At 45.5% G+C, this 15,720-nt stretch overlaps 1 protein-coding gene across 4 annotated transcripts in view; it reads left to right on the top strand.

Annotated features, from left to right (window-relative positions):
- LOC136588118 (oocyte zinc finger protein XlCOF7.1-like) overlaps positions 1 to 15,720 on the top strand; it is a 137,269-nt gene that overhangs the window by 59,851 nt on the left and 61,698 nt on the right. For all 4 annotated transcript variants that reach the window (XM_066587094.1, XM_066587095.1, XM_066587097.1 and 1 more), the window contains exons 5-6: positions 5,932 to 6,033; positions 13,068 to 13,177. In XM_066587094.1, the coding sequence (XP_066443191.1) occupies positions 5,932 to 6,033; positions 13,068 to 13,177 (212 nt within the window). The remainder of the gene's footprint in view (positions 1 to 5,931; positions 6,034 to 13,067; positions 13,178 to 15,720) is intronic.

Raw genomic sequence — 15,720 nt, 5'->3', positions numbered from 1 at the left:
ATATTTGGAGTATAGAATAGTGTAGTCAACTGCTTATTTTATACTCCACATGTAAAACGTACACCAAAGAGGCGTCCTATGTCATATCATCAGACGCTATCACTCACGGGCAAGCATAATTGTCTTCCAAGTTTGGGGGCTTTGCAGTGGCTCTGTAGATGACCAGAGACCTATGCTTGATCCGCAGGTTCTTTCGCAGTGGGGAACTCGGTTTCCAAGTGAAAGACTGTCCTGACGGGTTGGCTTGACGTGTTTTCCTCTTGATACATTTTATCCTTTCGCCTCCCATTTGTGCCTCTTCGAAATTCACAGTGCTGTTGGTAATGGCTGATCCCCAAATTGAGCTCTCAAGGGCCAGGGCTTCCCAGTTCTTAATGTCTATGCCACATTTTTAAGGTTAGCTTAGGGCTGCATCCAAAGGGGTTACAAATTCTCGCTACAAAATGCATGCTTGTGAAGCTCATGGTTTTATATGGGTTCTCTCAGACTACAAAACATCTTTCATGTGAAAGAAACCATGGGCTTCACATACAAGTGTTTTGTAACGAGATTTTGTAGCCTGTGTGGGTGCGGCCTTAAGTCCATCTTTAAATCTCTTTTGCTGTCCATCAACATTCCATTTTCCGTTCTTGAGCTGAGAGTATAGTAATTGCTTAGGGAAACGTTAATTAGGCATTTGCACAATGTGGCCCGTCCGATGAAGTTGATGGCAAATGATCATCGCTTCAATGCTGGTGGTCTTTGCTTCTTCCAGAATGCTGATATTTGTCCGCCTGTCTTCCCAAGAGATTTGCAGGATTTTTCGAAGTCAACGCTGATGGAATCGTTCCAGAAGTTGAGAGTGATGTTTGTAGACGGTCCGTGTTTCGCAGACATATAACAGGGTTGGAAGGACGATAGCTTTATAAACAAGCATCTTGGTATCCCTACGAATGCCCCGGTCCTCAAACACTCTCTGCTTCATTCGAAAAAAGCTGCACTCGCAGAGCTGAGACGGTCGATGTTGGCTTTTGTGGAGAGGTGGCTGCCAAGGTAGCAGAAATGGTCAACCCTTTCCAGCGTTACACCCTTAAGCTGTATTTCTGGCATAGCAGAAGGATTAGTTGGTGCTGCTGATGGACCACTTTGGTTTTCTCGATGTTCAGTGAGAGGCCAAGCTTTTTGGATGCTTCTGGAAAGATGTGTAAAGTGGCTTGTAGATCTTCTGAATGAGCGCAGACTGCGTTATCAGTATATTGGAGTTCTGTAGCAGACCTTGTTGTGACTTCGGTTCTGGCTTTTGGTCTGTTAAGGTTTAATAGTTTGCCATCTGTCTGATAGATGATTTTCACACCGGTGGGAAGCATCCCATCAACAAGACGCAGTATCATAGCTATAAAGATGGAAAATAACATTGGGGCAATAACACAACCCTGTTTGACCCCTGACTCCACCCTAAATGGGTCACTTTAGGAGCCATTGCTGTCTCAAGACCATTGCCATCATATCATCATGGAAGAGCCGCAGAATGTTCATGAATTTATTAGGGCATCTGATTTTTAGAGGATAGTCCAAAGAGGATTGCGATTCACTGTATCGAATGTCTTTTGCAAGGTCAATGAAAGCCATGTACAGTGGTTTATTTTGTTCCCTGCATTTCTCTTTGAGCGGTCGTGCCGTGAAGATCATATCCACTGTTCCTCTGGAAGTGCAGAAGCCATTCTGGGATTCCGGGAAGATGTCTTCTGAAATGGGGCGAAGATGTCTTCTGAAATGGGGCGAAGATGTCTTCTGAAATGGGGCGAAGATGTCTTCTGAAATGGGGCGAAGATGTCTTCTGAAATGGGGCGAAGATGTCCTCTGAAATGGGTAGAAGACTATTTGCAAGGATTCCTACAAGGATTTTCTCAGCTGAAGTTAGAAGGGAGATACCTCGATAGTTTCCACAGTCTGTTCTTTCCGCCTTTTTGAAAAGGGTGATTGATAGTGGCTTCCTCAACCCCTTCCCTCCCTAGGACGTACCGGTACGTCCTGGGAGCCTGGTACTTCCCGCAACAGGACGTACCGGTACGTCATCGGGATAGCGCGAGATCATGAATGACCTCGCGCTATCCCGTAGCGGGAGCTGGCTGTCAGTCACAGCCGGGGTCCCGCTGCAACAGCGGGGGGGGGGGCATCGGAGATGCGCTCCCCGCTGTTAACCCCTTCCCTGCCGCGATCTAAGTAGATCGCGGCAGGGAAAGAGTTCACAGAGGGAGCGCGCTCCCTCTGTGTCTCCGGCCGGCTCTCGCGATGTCATCGCAAGAGCCCGGCCTGTCACCATGGCAGCAGGACGCCAGACACTGGCGTCCTGTATTGCCCATGCCTATGCTCGCTGTATAAGCGATAAGGCATGGCAGAGCAGTAACTCTGCCATGCCTTATCACAGCGATCATAGGCACAGTGATGTAAGTCCCTCAGAGGGACACAAATAGTGAAAAAAAAAAAAGAAAATAAATATGTAAAAAAAAGAAAAATGTAAAAAAAAACAACCCTTTTTTTATGCTTTTTCTAATAGCGTAAAAAAAAATTAAAACCATATTGGGTATTGACGCATCCGTAACGACGTGTACAAAAAGTTGAACACGCTTTTTATTTTGTACAACAAAAAGCGTGAAAAAAACGCTAAAAAAATGCAATAAAAGTGATCAAAAAAGCCGTACATTCCCAAAATGGTACCAATAAAAACTACAGCTGGTCTCGCAAAAAAATAAGCCCTTATAGAGCTCCGTACATAGAAAAATAAAAAGGTTACAGGACTTTGAATGCAGCTATAGAGAAAAAAAAATTCCCAAAAAAAGGGGTTTTATTGCAAAAAAGTGTAAAAACCTAAAAAAAATATAAGAATTTTGATATCGTTGTAACCGTACCGACCCGCAGAAAAAATGTATTGTGTCATTTATGCTGCATGATTAACGCTGTAAAAAAAAAAATCTATGGCAGAATTGATGCATTTTCTCTCCCTGTTATCATAAAAAAAAATTATAAAAGTTTTACAATATAGTCTATGTACCCAAAAGTGGCACCGATAAAAACTACAGATCGCCACGCAAAAAACAAGCCCTCATACGGCCGTGTCGACGGAAAAATAAAAAAAGTTATGGCTTTTGAAAAATGGAGATGGAAAAATACCAAAAATCGCTTGGTCCTCAACGCCAAAATAGGCCATGTCATTAAGGGGTTAAAGTCTGCCAAGATTTTCTTAGTCGCCCACAGTTTTTCAATCAGCTGGTGGAGTTGTTGCGTCAGCTCAGTTCCACGCTCTTTAAAGATTTCGACAGAGATCCCATCAGGTCTGCTGGCTTTGTTATTTTTTAACTGACTGATGGTTTTCTTGACTTTCTCCAAATTAAGGCCCATTTACACACAACGATTATTATTGCTCAAAATTTACTCAAAAGCCATCTTTTGAGCGATAATCATTCCGTGTAAATGTGCCCATCTTTCAGCTTTCTGCCCAACGACGGTTTTCAGTTCAGCTTGTGCAGCTGATAAGACGGGGATCGCACGCTGTGTTCTGTCAGAGAGCGCTGATAACAGCTGATTGCATTGTCTCAGCTGTTCTCAGCTGTCAGCCCTGCTGGCAGAATAAAGAGAATTTATTCAGAGAACAGCGGACGGTCCTCTGAATAAATTCAACTTCCTGCGGCTCACACACTACTAATTGGTGCAAATAGGCATTAGTACCAATTATTACATTATGCAAAATGATCGCTCAAAAACCAATCTTTTGAGTGATCATCTTTGTGTCTAAATGGGCCTCGAGGCAGTGCTGCAAGCTCATCCCTGACTTGTTGTGGCAGTTGCAAGAGAACCATTTTAGCCTCATTAGAACTGCGGTTAAGGAGGTCATTCCAACATAGTGCAATTACTTTTTTTGTCCTTTTAGAAGCTTGGTTCCATCTGATGAACGTAGGGGGTGTACGCCATGATTTCTCGGGCCATAGATGGCCTTTGTGGCTTTAAAGAAACCCTGTGCATCATGGATATCTGCAAAATGTTGGATTTCCTGAGCCTTTTTTGTCCACCAGATGTTCTTGAGTTCTCCGGTCTTTCTTTGGACCTCCGCTGTTGCACTAGTGTAGATCTTTTTCTTAGCAACAGAGTTGGTGTCTCTTTGCCATATTTGGAAGGATTTACTTTTCTTATCAATTAGTTGTTGGATCTTGTTATCATTTCCATCAAACCAGTCTTGAGATTTCTTAGTTTGGTATCCAATGATTTCTTCACAGGCTGTAATAATGCTGATCTTTAGTTTATTCCAATGTGCCTAGACACTTTCAGGGTATTCCATGGATAGATGATCCTTGAGTATTGTTTGGAGAAGGCTTCATTTAGAGGCTCTTGAAGGGCTTGGGTGTTCATTTTACATCTTATCTTTTTGCCTTGGTGTCTGCATTTGGGGACAATCTTGATGTTGATCGTAGATCAAATTAACCTGTGGTCTGTCCAGCAATCATCAGCGCCTATCATGGCTCTTGACCTTCTTGAGAAAGCAGATATGAAATGTGGTTGGGGCTCAGGATACAGGTCTTGACTAGGATGTGGTAACAGCTTTGCATTTCTATTTTGTGTGATCTGACAGTCCTAATTTATTACCTTGCTTGTCTGGCTTGTATTATATATGACTCAGTAGATCCACTATTGTATTCATTGCTATCCTATTTACACCATGAATATATTTTTATACTATTGTTTTTCTCCCACTATATATGTTTTTAACTAATATTTTGTTTTGTAATGAAGTTTATCCATTTTAATTATTCTAAGCTCTATGTGTGGATCCATTTTTGTGTTCCCATAGCAATGTAGTAGAGTGTTTTTTGCATTGTTTAGCAATTGTGTCTATTTTTGGTTAATAGTCTAAGAGGTGCCAATGCTTTGACCAGGGGTGCTTCCTTGATTTCTTAAATTTATTTTTCTGGCGGAAGAGTATTTTGGTGATAACAAGGTTATGTTCCACACATTTGGTAAGAAGTAGGATGCCATTCAAGTTCCTGTTTCCAACTTTGTTTTTTCCTATAGTTCCTGGTTACAGGTCTAAGTCTTGTCCAGTTCTTGCATTAAAATCGCCCAGGAGGATGATATGTTTAGAGCACCTTTTCTAGCCCTCTCCAAATGTGTGGTAAGTAGAGTGAGTGCTAAATAGAACTGCTTAGTCGTGGATACAGCTGCCTCAGCCCCTGAGATAGAACGACTGAATCCATATCTACCGCCGATTGTGCTGATCTGTGGCTAGGGGCTTCCAGATTTCAGTCTTGCCTCCGTCATTACTCGCTGATCGCCATACAACTTTTTCATTTTCTTGGAAGACGCCTGTGTGTTTGATTTATGTGTGGAGATCGTTGCACACAGTCTTCACATCCAGTGGCATGGTTAACCCTACGACTGGTGGCTTCTCATCTGTTGCAGCCTTCCTCCGCTTTCACGGCTGTTGTAACATGTACCATGTTATCATCTGCCTGCTCTGAGGCCGTGAGGACTTCAGATTGTGCTTGTTCTGGTTCCTCCCCTTTGTCCTTACAACGCTGGGAGGCTTCACCCGCAGGTTCACTGGAACACACAAGCTCCGTCACCATGACAAGGTGACAATCCATCGAGGGGGGCGTCCTGTGTACAATCGTTCTGAAGGGCTCCGTTTGTTTCCGTTCTGGGATTTCGTCACTGCACTGTTTTCTGCAGCTTTCACAGAATCCCCCAATCTATTACATGTCGCTGTGTGAACAATCCCTTACTCACAGGAAGATTTTCTAATTATTGCAGCAACTTGGCTTGACTATTATCCATAGACCATACATTGTCAGGTGCTGTATGATAGATCATCACTGCATCTTGTCTTGGTATCATGCTCGCTTTTTGTAATTCACTTCTCATCAGAGAATTTAAGTGGTTACTTTTCTGTGTTTTACACAGATCAATCCAGTCAAACAAACTCCCAAGACAATGACCAGAATATCCCTCAGGTAGATGGAATTGAGTGTAAAGAGGAGGAAATCGCCACAGACATAACATCAGGTAAGCCGTGCTATTTTTTCTGATGCCTTGAAAATGAGGATATTAGATTGGGGAAGTTTTTTTTTTTTTTTTAGATCTATATAGTTACATTCGCCTAGTCCCTCACAATATAATTACACACATTCCCACCCCTACGTTGCATTAAATAAAGTTTCTGCCCCTCAAATACGGAATTTAGTTGCATACAGTTCCCTTCCTCACACACAATATAATGGTGCACAATCCTCCCCACACAAAATATAATTACATATAGCTCCCCCAGCCACGGTATAATTGCACACATTCCCCAGGGTGGGCTATCTAGCAGATGTTTGCAAGGTAGTAGAGATGAGCGAGTATACTCGCTAAGGGCAATTGCTCGAGCGAGCATTGCCCTTAGCGCGTACCTGCCCGCTCGAGACAAAAGGTTCAGGTGCCCGAGCGGTGAGTAGCAGCAGTCAGCGGGGGGGGGGGGGGGGGGGAGAGGCAGAGAGAGATCTCCCCTCCGTTCCTCCCCGCTCTCCCCGCTCTCCCCCCCCCCCCCCCCCCAGCTCCCTGCCCGCCGCCGGCACCCGAACCTTTTCTCTCGAGTGGGTAGGTACTCGCTAAGGGCAATGCTCGCTCGCACAATTGCCCTTAGCAAGTATGCTCGCTCATCACTACAAGGTACTGAAGAAACAACTCTTAAATTCCGGAGGCAGGTCGTGTCCCAAATGGTGACAAGATTGATAATATTGTTGCCATTTGCAAAATGTTAGGTGTGTTGGTGACTATTTTGGTTGCCACTTGAAATCCTGAATTATCCACACTACTAAAATAACTTGAAGAATTGATTAATAATTACCCCAATCTAAACTAGAAAAGGACATACTCTGTCCCGAGCTATGCTTGTTCAAAACAGTAACTGCAGAGTATAGCCTAAAAGCTTAAGCATAGGCCAGCAATCTTGTCTGTAAAACAAAACTGGGATAGTAACTGTAACCATGATCTAACTTGAGCCACAGCAGGTTGAAATGGAAGCTGCATGTATCGTATTGGTAATGCTTACTTTAGCCTGGAATATTATGGTAGACTGCAGGGAGAAAAAGAGGATGGCCAATCCTCCTGGTGTTGCTGTTTGGCTTCAGATTGTTTATGTTCTCAACTCCCCCAATCCCTCCACCTTTCTTGAGAAGATGATCAATATGTTTAGACATTTTACACATAAGGATATAGATGGTTTTCACTCCCTTGCTTTTACTGTAGCAGCTCTTCATTTTTCATTGACTGCCTCCCTGTTATAGTCCCTCGTCACTCCCTGCTATATAGTCTCTCGTCAATCCCTGCTATATAGTCTCTCGTCAATCCCTGCTATATAGTCTGTCGTCAATCCCTGCTATATAGTCTCTCGTCACTCCCTGCTATATAGTCTCTCGTCACTCCCTGCTATATAGTCTCTCGTCACTCCCTGCTATATAGTCTCTCGTCACTCCCTTCTATATAGTCTCTCGTCACTACCTGCTATATAGTCCCTCGTCACTCCCTGCTATATAGTCTCTCGTCAATCCCTGCTATATAGTCTCTCGTCAATCCCTGCTATATAGTCTGTCGTTACTCCCTGCTATATAGTCTCTCGTCACTACCTGCTATATAGTCCCTCGTCACTCCCTGCTATATAGTCTCTCGTTAATCCCTGCTATATAGTCTCTCGTCACTACCTGCTATATAGTCTCTCGTCACTCCCTGCTATATAGTCTCTCGTCACTCCCTGCTATATAGTCTCTCGTCACTCCCTGCTATATAGTCTCTCGTTACTCCCTGCTATATAGTCTCTCGTTACTCCCTGCTATATAGTCTCTCGTTACTCCCTGCTATATAGTCCCTCGTCACTCCCTGCTATATAGTCTCTCGTCAATCCCTGCTATATAGTCTCTCGTCAATCCCTGCTATATAGTCTCTCGTTACTCCCTGCTATATAGTCTCTCGTTACTCCCTGCTATATAGTCTCTCGTCACTCCCTGCTATATAGTCTCTCGTTACTCCCTGCTATATAGTCTCTCGTTACTCCCTGCTATATAGTCTCTCGTTACTCCCTGCTATATAGTCTCTCGTCACTCCCTGCTATATAGTCTCTCCTCAATCCCTGCTATATAGTCTCTCGTCACTCCCTTCTATATAGTCTCTCGTCACTACCTGCTATATAGTCTCTCGTCAATCCCTGCTATATAGTCTCTCGTCAATCCCTGCTATATAGTCTCTCGTCAATCCCTGCTATATAGTCTCTCGTCAATCCCTGCTATATAGTCTCTCGTCAATCCCTGCTATATAGTCTGTCGTTACTCCCTGCTATATAGTCTCTCGTCACTCCCTGCTATATAGTCTGTCGTTACTCCCTGCTATATAGTCTCTCGTCACTACCTGCTATATAGTCCCTCGTCACTCCCTGCTATATAGTCTCTCGTCAATCCCTGCTATATAGTCTCTCGTCACTACCTGCTATATAGTCTCTCGTCACTCCCTGCTATATAGTCTCTCGTCACTCCCTGCTATATAGTCTCTCGTCACTCCCTGCTATATAGTCTCTCGTTACTCCCTGCTATATAGTCTCTCGTTACTCCCTGCTATATAGTCTCTCGTTACTCCCTGCTATATAGTCCCTCGTCACTCCCTGCTATATAGTCCCTCGTCACTCCCTGCTATATAGTCTCTCGTCAATCCCTGCTATATAGTCTCTCGTCAATCCCTGCTATATAGTCTCTCGTTACTCCCTGCTATATAGTCTCTCGTTACTCCCTGCTATATAGTCTCTCGTCACTACCTGCTATATAGTCTCTCGTCACTCCCTGCTATATAGTCTCTCGTTACTCCCTGCTATATAGTCTCTCGTTACTCCCTGCTATATAGTCTCTCGTTACTCCCTGCTATATAGTCTCTCGTTACTCCCTGCTATATAGTCTCTCGTTACTTCCTGCTATATAGTCTCTCGTCACTCCCTGCTATATAGTCTCTCGTCACTCCCTGCTATATAGTCTCTCGTTACTTCCTGCTATATAGTCTCTCGTTACTTCCTGCTATATAGTCCCTCGTCACTCCCTGCTATATAGTCTCTCGTCACTCCCTGCTATATAGTCCCTCGTCACTTCCTGCTATATAGTCTCTCGTTACTCCCTGCTATATAGTCTCTCGTTACTCCCTGCTATATAGTCTCTCGTTACTTCCTGCTATATAGTCTCTCGTTACTTCCTGCTATATAGTCCCTCGTCACTCCCTGCTATATAGTCTCTCGTCACTCCCTGCTATATAGTCTCTCGTCAATCCCTGCTATATAGTCTCTCGTCACTCCCTGCTATATAGTCTCTCGTTACTCCCTGCTATATAGTCTCTCGTTACTCCCTGCTATATAGTCTCTCGTTACTTCCTGCTATATAGTCTCTCGTCACTCCCTGCTATATAGTCTCTCGTCACTCCCTGCTATATAGTCTCTCGTCACTCCCTGCTGTATAGTCTCTCGTTACTCCCTGCTATATAGTCTCTCGTTACTTCCTGCTATATAGTCTATCGTCACTCCCTGCTATATAGTCTCTCGTCACTCCCTGCTATATAGTCTCTCGTTACTTCCTGCTATATAGTTGCCTCGTTACTTCCTGCTATATAGTCCCTCGTCACTCCCTGCTATATAGTCTCTCGTCACTCCCTGCTATATAGTCTCTCGTCACTCCCTGCTATATAGTCTCTCGTTACTCCCTGCTATATAGTCTCTCGTTACTCCCTGCTATATAGTCTCTCGTTACTCCCTGCTATATAGTCTCTCGTTACTCCCTGCTATATAGTCTCTCGTTACTTCCTGCTATATAGTCTCTCGTTACTTCCTGCTATATAGTCCCTCGTCACTCCCTGCTATATAGTCTCTCGTCACTCCCTGCTATATAGTCTCTCCTCAATCCCTGCTATATAGTCTCTCGTCACTCCCTTCTATATAGTCTCTCGTCACTACCTGCTATATAGTCTCTCGTCAATCCCTGCTATATAGTCTCTCGTCAATCCCTGCTATATAGTCTCTCGTCAATCCCTGCTATATAGTCTCTCGTCAATCCCTGCTATATAGTCTGTCGTTACTCCCTGCTATATAGTCTCTCGTCACTACCTGCTATATAGTCTCTCGTCACTCCCTGCTATATAGTCTCTCGTCACTCCCTGCTATATAGTCTCTCGTCACTCCCTGCTATATAGTCTCTCGTTACTCCCTGCTATATAGTCTCTCGTTACTCCCTGCTATATAGTCTCTCGTTACTTCCTGCTATATAGTCTCTCGTCACTTCCTGCTATATAGTCCCTCGTCAATCCCTGCTATATAGTCTCTCGTCACTCCCTGCTATATAGTCTCTCGTCAATCCCTGCTATATAGTCTCTCGTCACTCCCTGCTATATAGTCTCTCGTTACTCCCTGCTATATAGTCTCTCGTTACTCCCTGCTATATAGTCTCTCGTTACTCCCTGCTATATAGTCTCTCGTTACTCCCTGCTATATAGTCTCTCGTTACTCCCTGCTATATAGTCCCTCGTCACTCCCTGCTATATAGTCTCTCGTCAATCCCTGCTATATAGTCTCTCGTCAATCCCTGCTATATAGTCTCTCGTCAATCCCTGCTATATAGTCTCTCGTTACTCCCTGCTATATAGTCTCTCGTCACTACCTGCTATATAGTCTCTCGTCACTCCCTGCTATATAGTCTCTCGTCACTCCCTGCTATATAGTCTCTCGTTACTCCCTGCTATATAGTCTCTCGTTACTCCCTGCTATATAGTCTCTCGTTACTTCCTGCTATATAGTCTATCGTCACTCCCTTCTATATAGTCTCTCGTCACTCCCTGCTATATAGTCTCTCGTCACTCCCTTCTATATAGTCTCTCGTCACTCCCTGCTATATAGTCTCTCGTCACTCCCTGCTATATAGTCTCTCGTTACTCCCTGCTATATAGTCTCTCGTTACTCCCTGCTATATAGTCCCTCGTCACTCCCTGCTATATAGTCTCTCGTCACTCCCTGCTATATAGTCTCTCGTCAATCCCTGCTATATAGTGTCTCGTCAATCCCTGCTATATAGTCTCTCGTTACTCCCTGCTATATAGTCTCTCGTTACTCCCTGCTATATAGTCTCTCGTTACTCCCTGCTATATAGTCTCTCGTTACTCCCTGCTATATAGTCTCTCGTTACTCCCTGCTATATAGTCTTTCGTTACTCCCTGCTATATAGTCTCTCGTTACTACCTGCTATATAGTCTCTCGTCACTCCCTGCTATATAGTCTCTCGTCACTCCCTGCTATATAGTCTCTCGTCACTCGCTGCTATATAGTCTCTCGTCACTCCCTGCTATATAGTCTCTCGTCACTCCCTGCTATATAGTCCCTCGTCACTCCCTGCTATATAGTCTCTCGTCAATCCCTGCTATATAGTCTCTCGTTACTCCCTGCTATATAGTCTCTCGTCACTCCCTGCTATATAGTCTCTCGTTACTCCCTGCTATATAGTCTCTCGTCACTCCCTGCTATATAGTCTCTCGTCACTCCCTGCTATATAGTCTCTCGTCACTCCCTGCTATATAGTCTCTCGTCACTCCCTGCTATATAGTCTCTCGTCAATCCCTGCTATATAGTCTCTCGTCAATCCCTGCTATATAGTCTCTCGTTACTCCCTGCTATATAGTCTCTCGTCACTCCCTGCTATATAGTCTCTCGTCACTCCCTGCTATATAGTCTCTCGTTACTCCCTGCTATATAGTCTCTCGTTACTCCCTGCTATATAGTCTCTCGTTACTCCCTGGCATATAATCTCTCGTTACTCCCTGGCATATAATCTCTCGTTACTCCCTGGCATATAATCTCTCGTTACTCCCTGGCATATAGTCTCTCGGTACTCCCTGGCATATAGTCTCTCGGTACTCCCTGGCATATAATCTCTCGGTACTCCCTGGCATATAGTCTCTCGGTACTCCCTGGCATATAGTCTCTCGTTACTTCCTGCTATATAGTCTCTCGGTACTCCCTGGCATGTAGTCTCTCGGTACTCCCTGGCATGTAGTCTCTCGGTACTCCCTGGCATGTAGTCTCTCGGTACTCCCTGGCATGTAGTCTCTCGGTACTCCCTGGCATGTAGTCTCTCGGTACTCCCTGGCATGTAGTCTCTCGGTACTCCCTGCCATGTAGTCTCTCGGTACTCCCTGCCATGTAGTCTCTCGTTACTCCCTGCCATGTAGTCTCTCGTTACTCCCTGCCATGTAGTCTCTCGGTACTCCCTGCCATGTAGTCTCTCGGTACTCCCTGCCATGTAGTCTCTCGGTACTCCCTGCCATGTAGTCTCTCGGTACTCCCTGCCATGTAGTCTCTCGGTACTCCCTGCCATGTAGTCTCTCGGTACTCCCTGCCATGTAGTCTCTCGGTACTCCCTGCCATGTAGCCTCTCGGTACTCCCTGCCATGTAGCCTCTCGGTACTCCCTGCCATGTAGCCTCTCGGTACTCCCTGCCATGTAGCCTCTCGGTACTCCCTGCCATGTAGCCTCTCGGTACTCCCTGCCATGTAGCCTCTCGGTACTCCCTGCCATGTAGCCTCTCGGTTCTCCCTGCCATGTAGCCTCTCGGTTCTCCCTGCCATGTAGCCTCTCGGTACTCCCTGCCATGTAGCCTCTCGGTACTCCCTGCCATGTAGCCTCTCGGTACTCCCTGCCATGTAGCCTCTCGGTACTCCCTGCCATGTAGCCTCTCGGTACTCCCTGCCATGTAGCCTCTCGGTACTCCCTGCCATGTAGCCTCTCGGTACTCCCTGCCATGTAGCCTCTCGGTTCTCCCTGCCATGTAGCCTCTCGGTTCTCCCTGCCATGTAGCCTCTCGGTTCTCCCTGCCATGTAGCCTCTCGGTTCTCCCTGCCATGTAGCCTCTCGGTACTCCCTGCCATGTAGCCTCTCGGTACTCCCTGCCATGTAGCCTCTCGGTACTCCCTGCCATGTAGCCTCTCGGTGCTCCCTGCCATGTAGCCTCTTAGGTACTTAGAAAACCTTTCTTTACAATTTTCTTACAAAGGTGAATTGAAGCTCACTCATAGGCACCACAGCAATCAAAGTCCAGTGGATGCGTCTCTGAACATTGCAAGTTTCCCAGTAGGACGCGGAGTGGATCCCTTGGAGACAATGGTAAATGAATATCGTGTAAAGTAGCAGTTCTGATCTTCTGAACATAGAAAGTGCTTTAACCCGAACTTCTACATCATTAGACAACAGAAGAGACATACAGACTAATACTGTGTGACAGCGCAAACGTAGGACAGTCTTAAAGTGCGCCAGGCTTATCACAGCGGCTCTGCTGAAGAATAAATCTGTTGACACTTTAGACGGTCTATTATTTGGCTTCATTTCCACAAAAAATTGCATTAAAATTTGTGTATTTTTGGTGTATGATGTGGCATTTAAGTCACACCTATGAAGCTCTACGTCTTTGTTGTATGTGGTGAAAATTGTTTGACAGCGTCTAAAACTGATCTGAAGGCCGTTTACACAAGGCTGAGACAATCACACGAGATTTGTATGTTGCGATGGACACAAATCTTGCCCGAATATGACCGCCATTCTTTTGAATCAGGTCTTACACATTTTGTGTTTTGGGTCATTTGGGCCTGTTAAGTATATATGGTTATTAGTTGTTTTATTTTAATTTAAACTGTTCTGTGTGGAATATTTTTTTACGCTGGATTTTATTTAGCGAAACTTTTTTTGTATAAATTCTTTACTTACCGTATATACGGGCGTATAAGACGACTTTTGAACCCCGAAAAATCTGCTCTGAAGTCGGGGGTCGTCTTATACGCTGGTAATACAAAAAAAAAAGTGTAAAAAAAAAAAATTCAGTACTCACCTCCCGCGGCGGTCTGTCGCGCTCCGGCAGGCTATCGCTCCCATCTGGTCCCGGCAGAACATTGCTTTCTGAATGCGGGGCTTGAAATCCCCGCCTCCAGAAAGCTAATACACACGCTGTCAGCCAGTTACAGCCATTCAATGACATCATTGAATGGCTGTGATTGGCTGAAGGCGCACGTGTGTTTTAGCCAATCACAGCCATTCAATGATGTCATTGAATGGCTGTAACTGGCTGACGGCGTGTGTATTAGCTTTCTGGAGGCGGGGATTTCAAGCCCTGCATTCAGAAAGCAATGTTCTGCCGGGACCAGATGGGAGCGATAGCCTGCCGGAGCGCGACAGAACGCCGGGGGAGGTGAGTACTGAATTTTTTTTTTGACACTGTATTACCGGCGTATAAGGTGAAAGTTGGGGGGTCGTCTTATACACCCCGTCGCCTTATACGCCGGTATATACGGTATACATTTTGGGGTGGATTCAGAAAGAAAAAAGGGAAATCCGCTTATCCGGATCGACACCCGGGAGCATGTGGGGAAAAAAGAAAGTCTCTCTGCGAACACGCAGAGCATTTATTTATTTTTTACACTTTTTTTTTTTAGTCCCTCAAGGGGACCTAAAAACCCATCATTTGATTGCTAGCATAGTATGCTGTGTTATGCAATGCGGTGAACTATGCGCATGTTATCGGCCCTCCGATAGGTCTGATGGGCTGAGTGACATGACAGACATGGAGGACCTTGCCAGGCTTCCCGCTGCCATGGTAACCCATCGGAGCCCCGTCCCGCTGTCACCCTCTTACTGCTGCGATCCCTATTCATCGTGATATATGGAAGGGATTAAATGATCAGGAAGGAGGATTTGGGCGCTTGCAGCCATTAGAGCAGAAGCTGTCAGTAGATAGCTGAGCACCAACCCGCTATACGTTTATGGCGCTTGCTCACAAATGGGTTGAATGCTACCATTCAAAAAATTACAACTCGTGATGCAAAAAAACCTACAGACAGAAAAATAACTCTTTGAATGTGGGGATGAAAAAATGAGTGAAAAACCAAAACCTGTCTGGTCATTAAGGGGTTAAAGACGGATTTGTTTGGTTTCGCAGCATACTGGAGAGCGAGGTGTTTTTGGCTCTCTTCTTGTATTTGAGCCCGTCCCCCTCTGAGGCGGCTGCCTTGCTTCACAGTCGGGGCTTCAGGATAAGCTGCTGTGTTCTCTGTAATCTCTGCTGCATGCTGGGAAGCCTGAGGTCACACGGGACAGAAATCCCGCGGAATGACCGCACCAAAAACCCGCGAGATTGCCACAGGATAAGCGCAGCTTTAAAACCCGCAGCTTCGCCTTCGGCATTCCGCTGCGGCTATCCCTCCCCATAGAGAGGAGAGAGGCCGCCGCAGGAATGAGGAAAGAATTGACACGCCGCGGCTTTGAATTCCGTGCTTCATGTCAATTTTTCGTGCCGTCTGGCAAAAATCTTTGCAAATCTTGTCCACTTTGCTGGTTTATCCCTGGCCTCATGTCCACGGGGAAAGAAGAATTAAAAACCGCAGCGGATCCGCGCCCCATTGGAATGCATTGACCACCCGCGGGGAGATAAATACCCGCGGATGGTCAATAAAAGTGAATTAAAAAATTTCTGGAGCATGAAAAAAAATGGACATGCTCCATTTAGGTGCGGGTCTCCCACGGGCTTCTATGGAAGCCGTCCGGATCCGCAGGAGACCCGCGCCTGAATTAAACTCACCTGCTCCGGGCGATGCAGATCTTCCTTCCTTCGCGGCAGGATCTTCTTTCTTCGGCCCGGCGCATGCGCACAGCATGCAGCC

Source organism: Eleutherodactylus coqui, chromosome 13, assembly GCF_035609145.1.
Source record: "Eleutherodactylus coqui strain aEleCoq1 chromosome 13, aEleCoq1.hap1, whole genome shotgun sequence".
NCBI classification, from domain to species: domain Eukaryota; kingdom Metazoa; phylum Chordata; class Amphibia; order Anura; family Eleutherodactylidae; genus Eleutherodactylus; species Eleutherodactylus coqui.
Note: the sequence above shows the minus strand (reverse complement) of the source record. Positions and strands in the feature narration are given on the sequence as shown.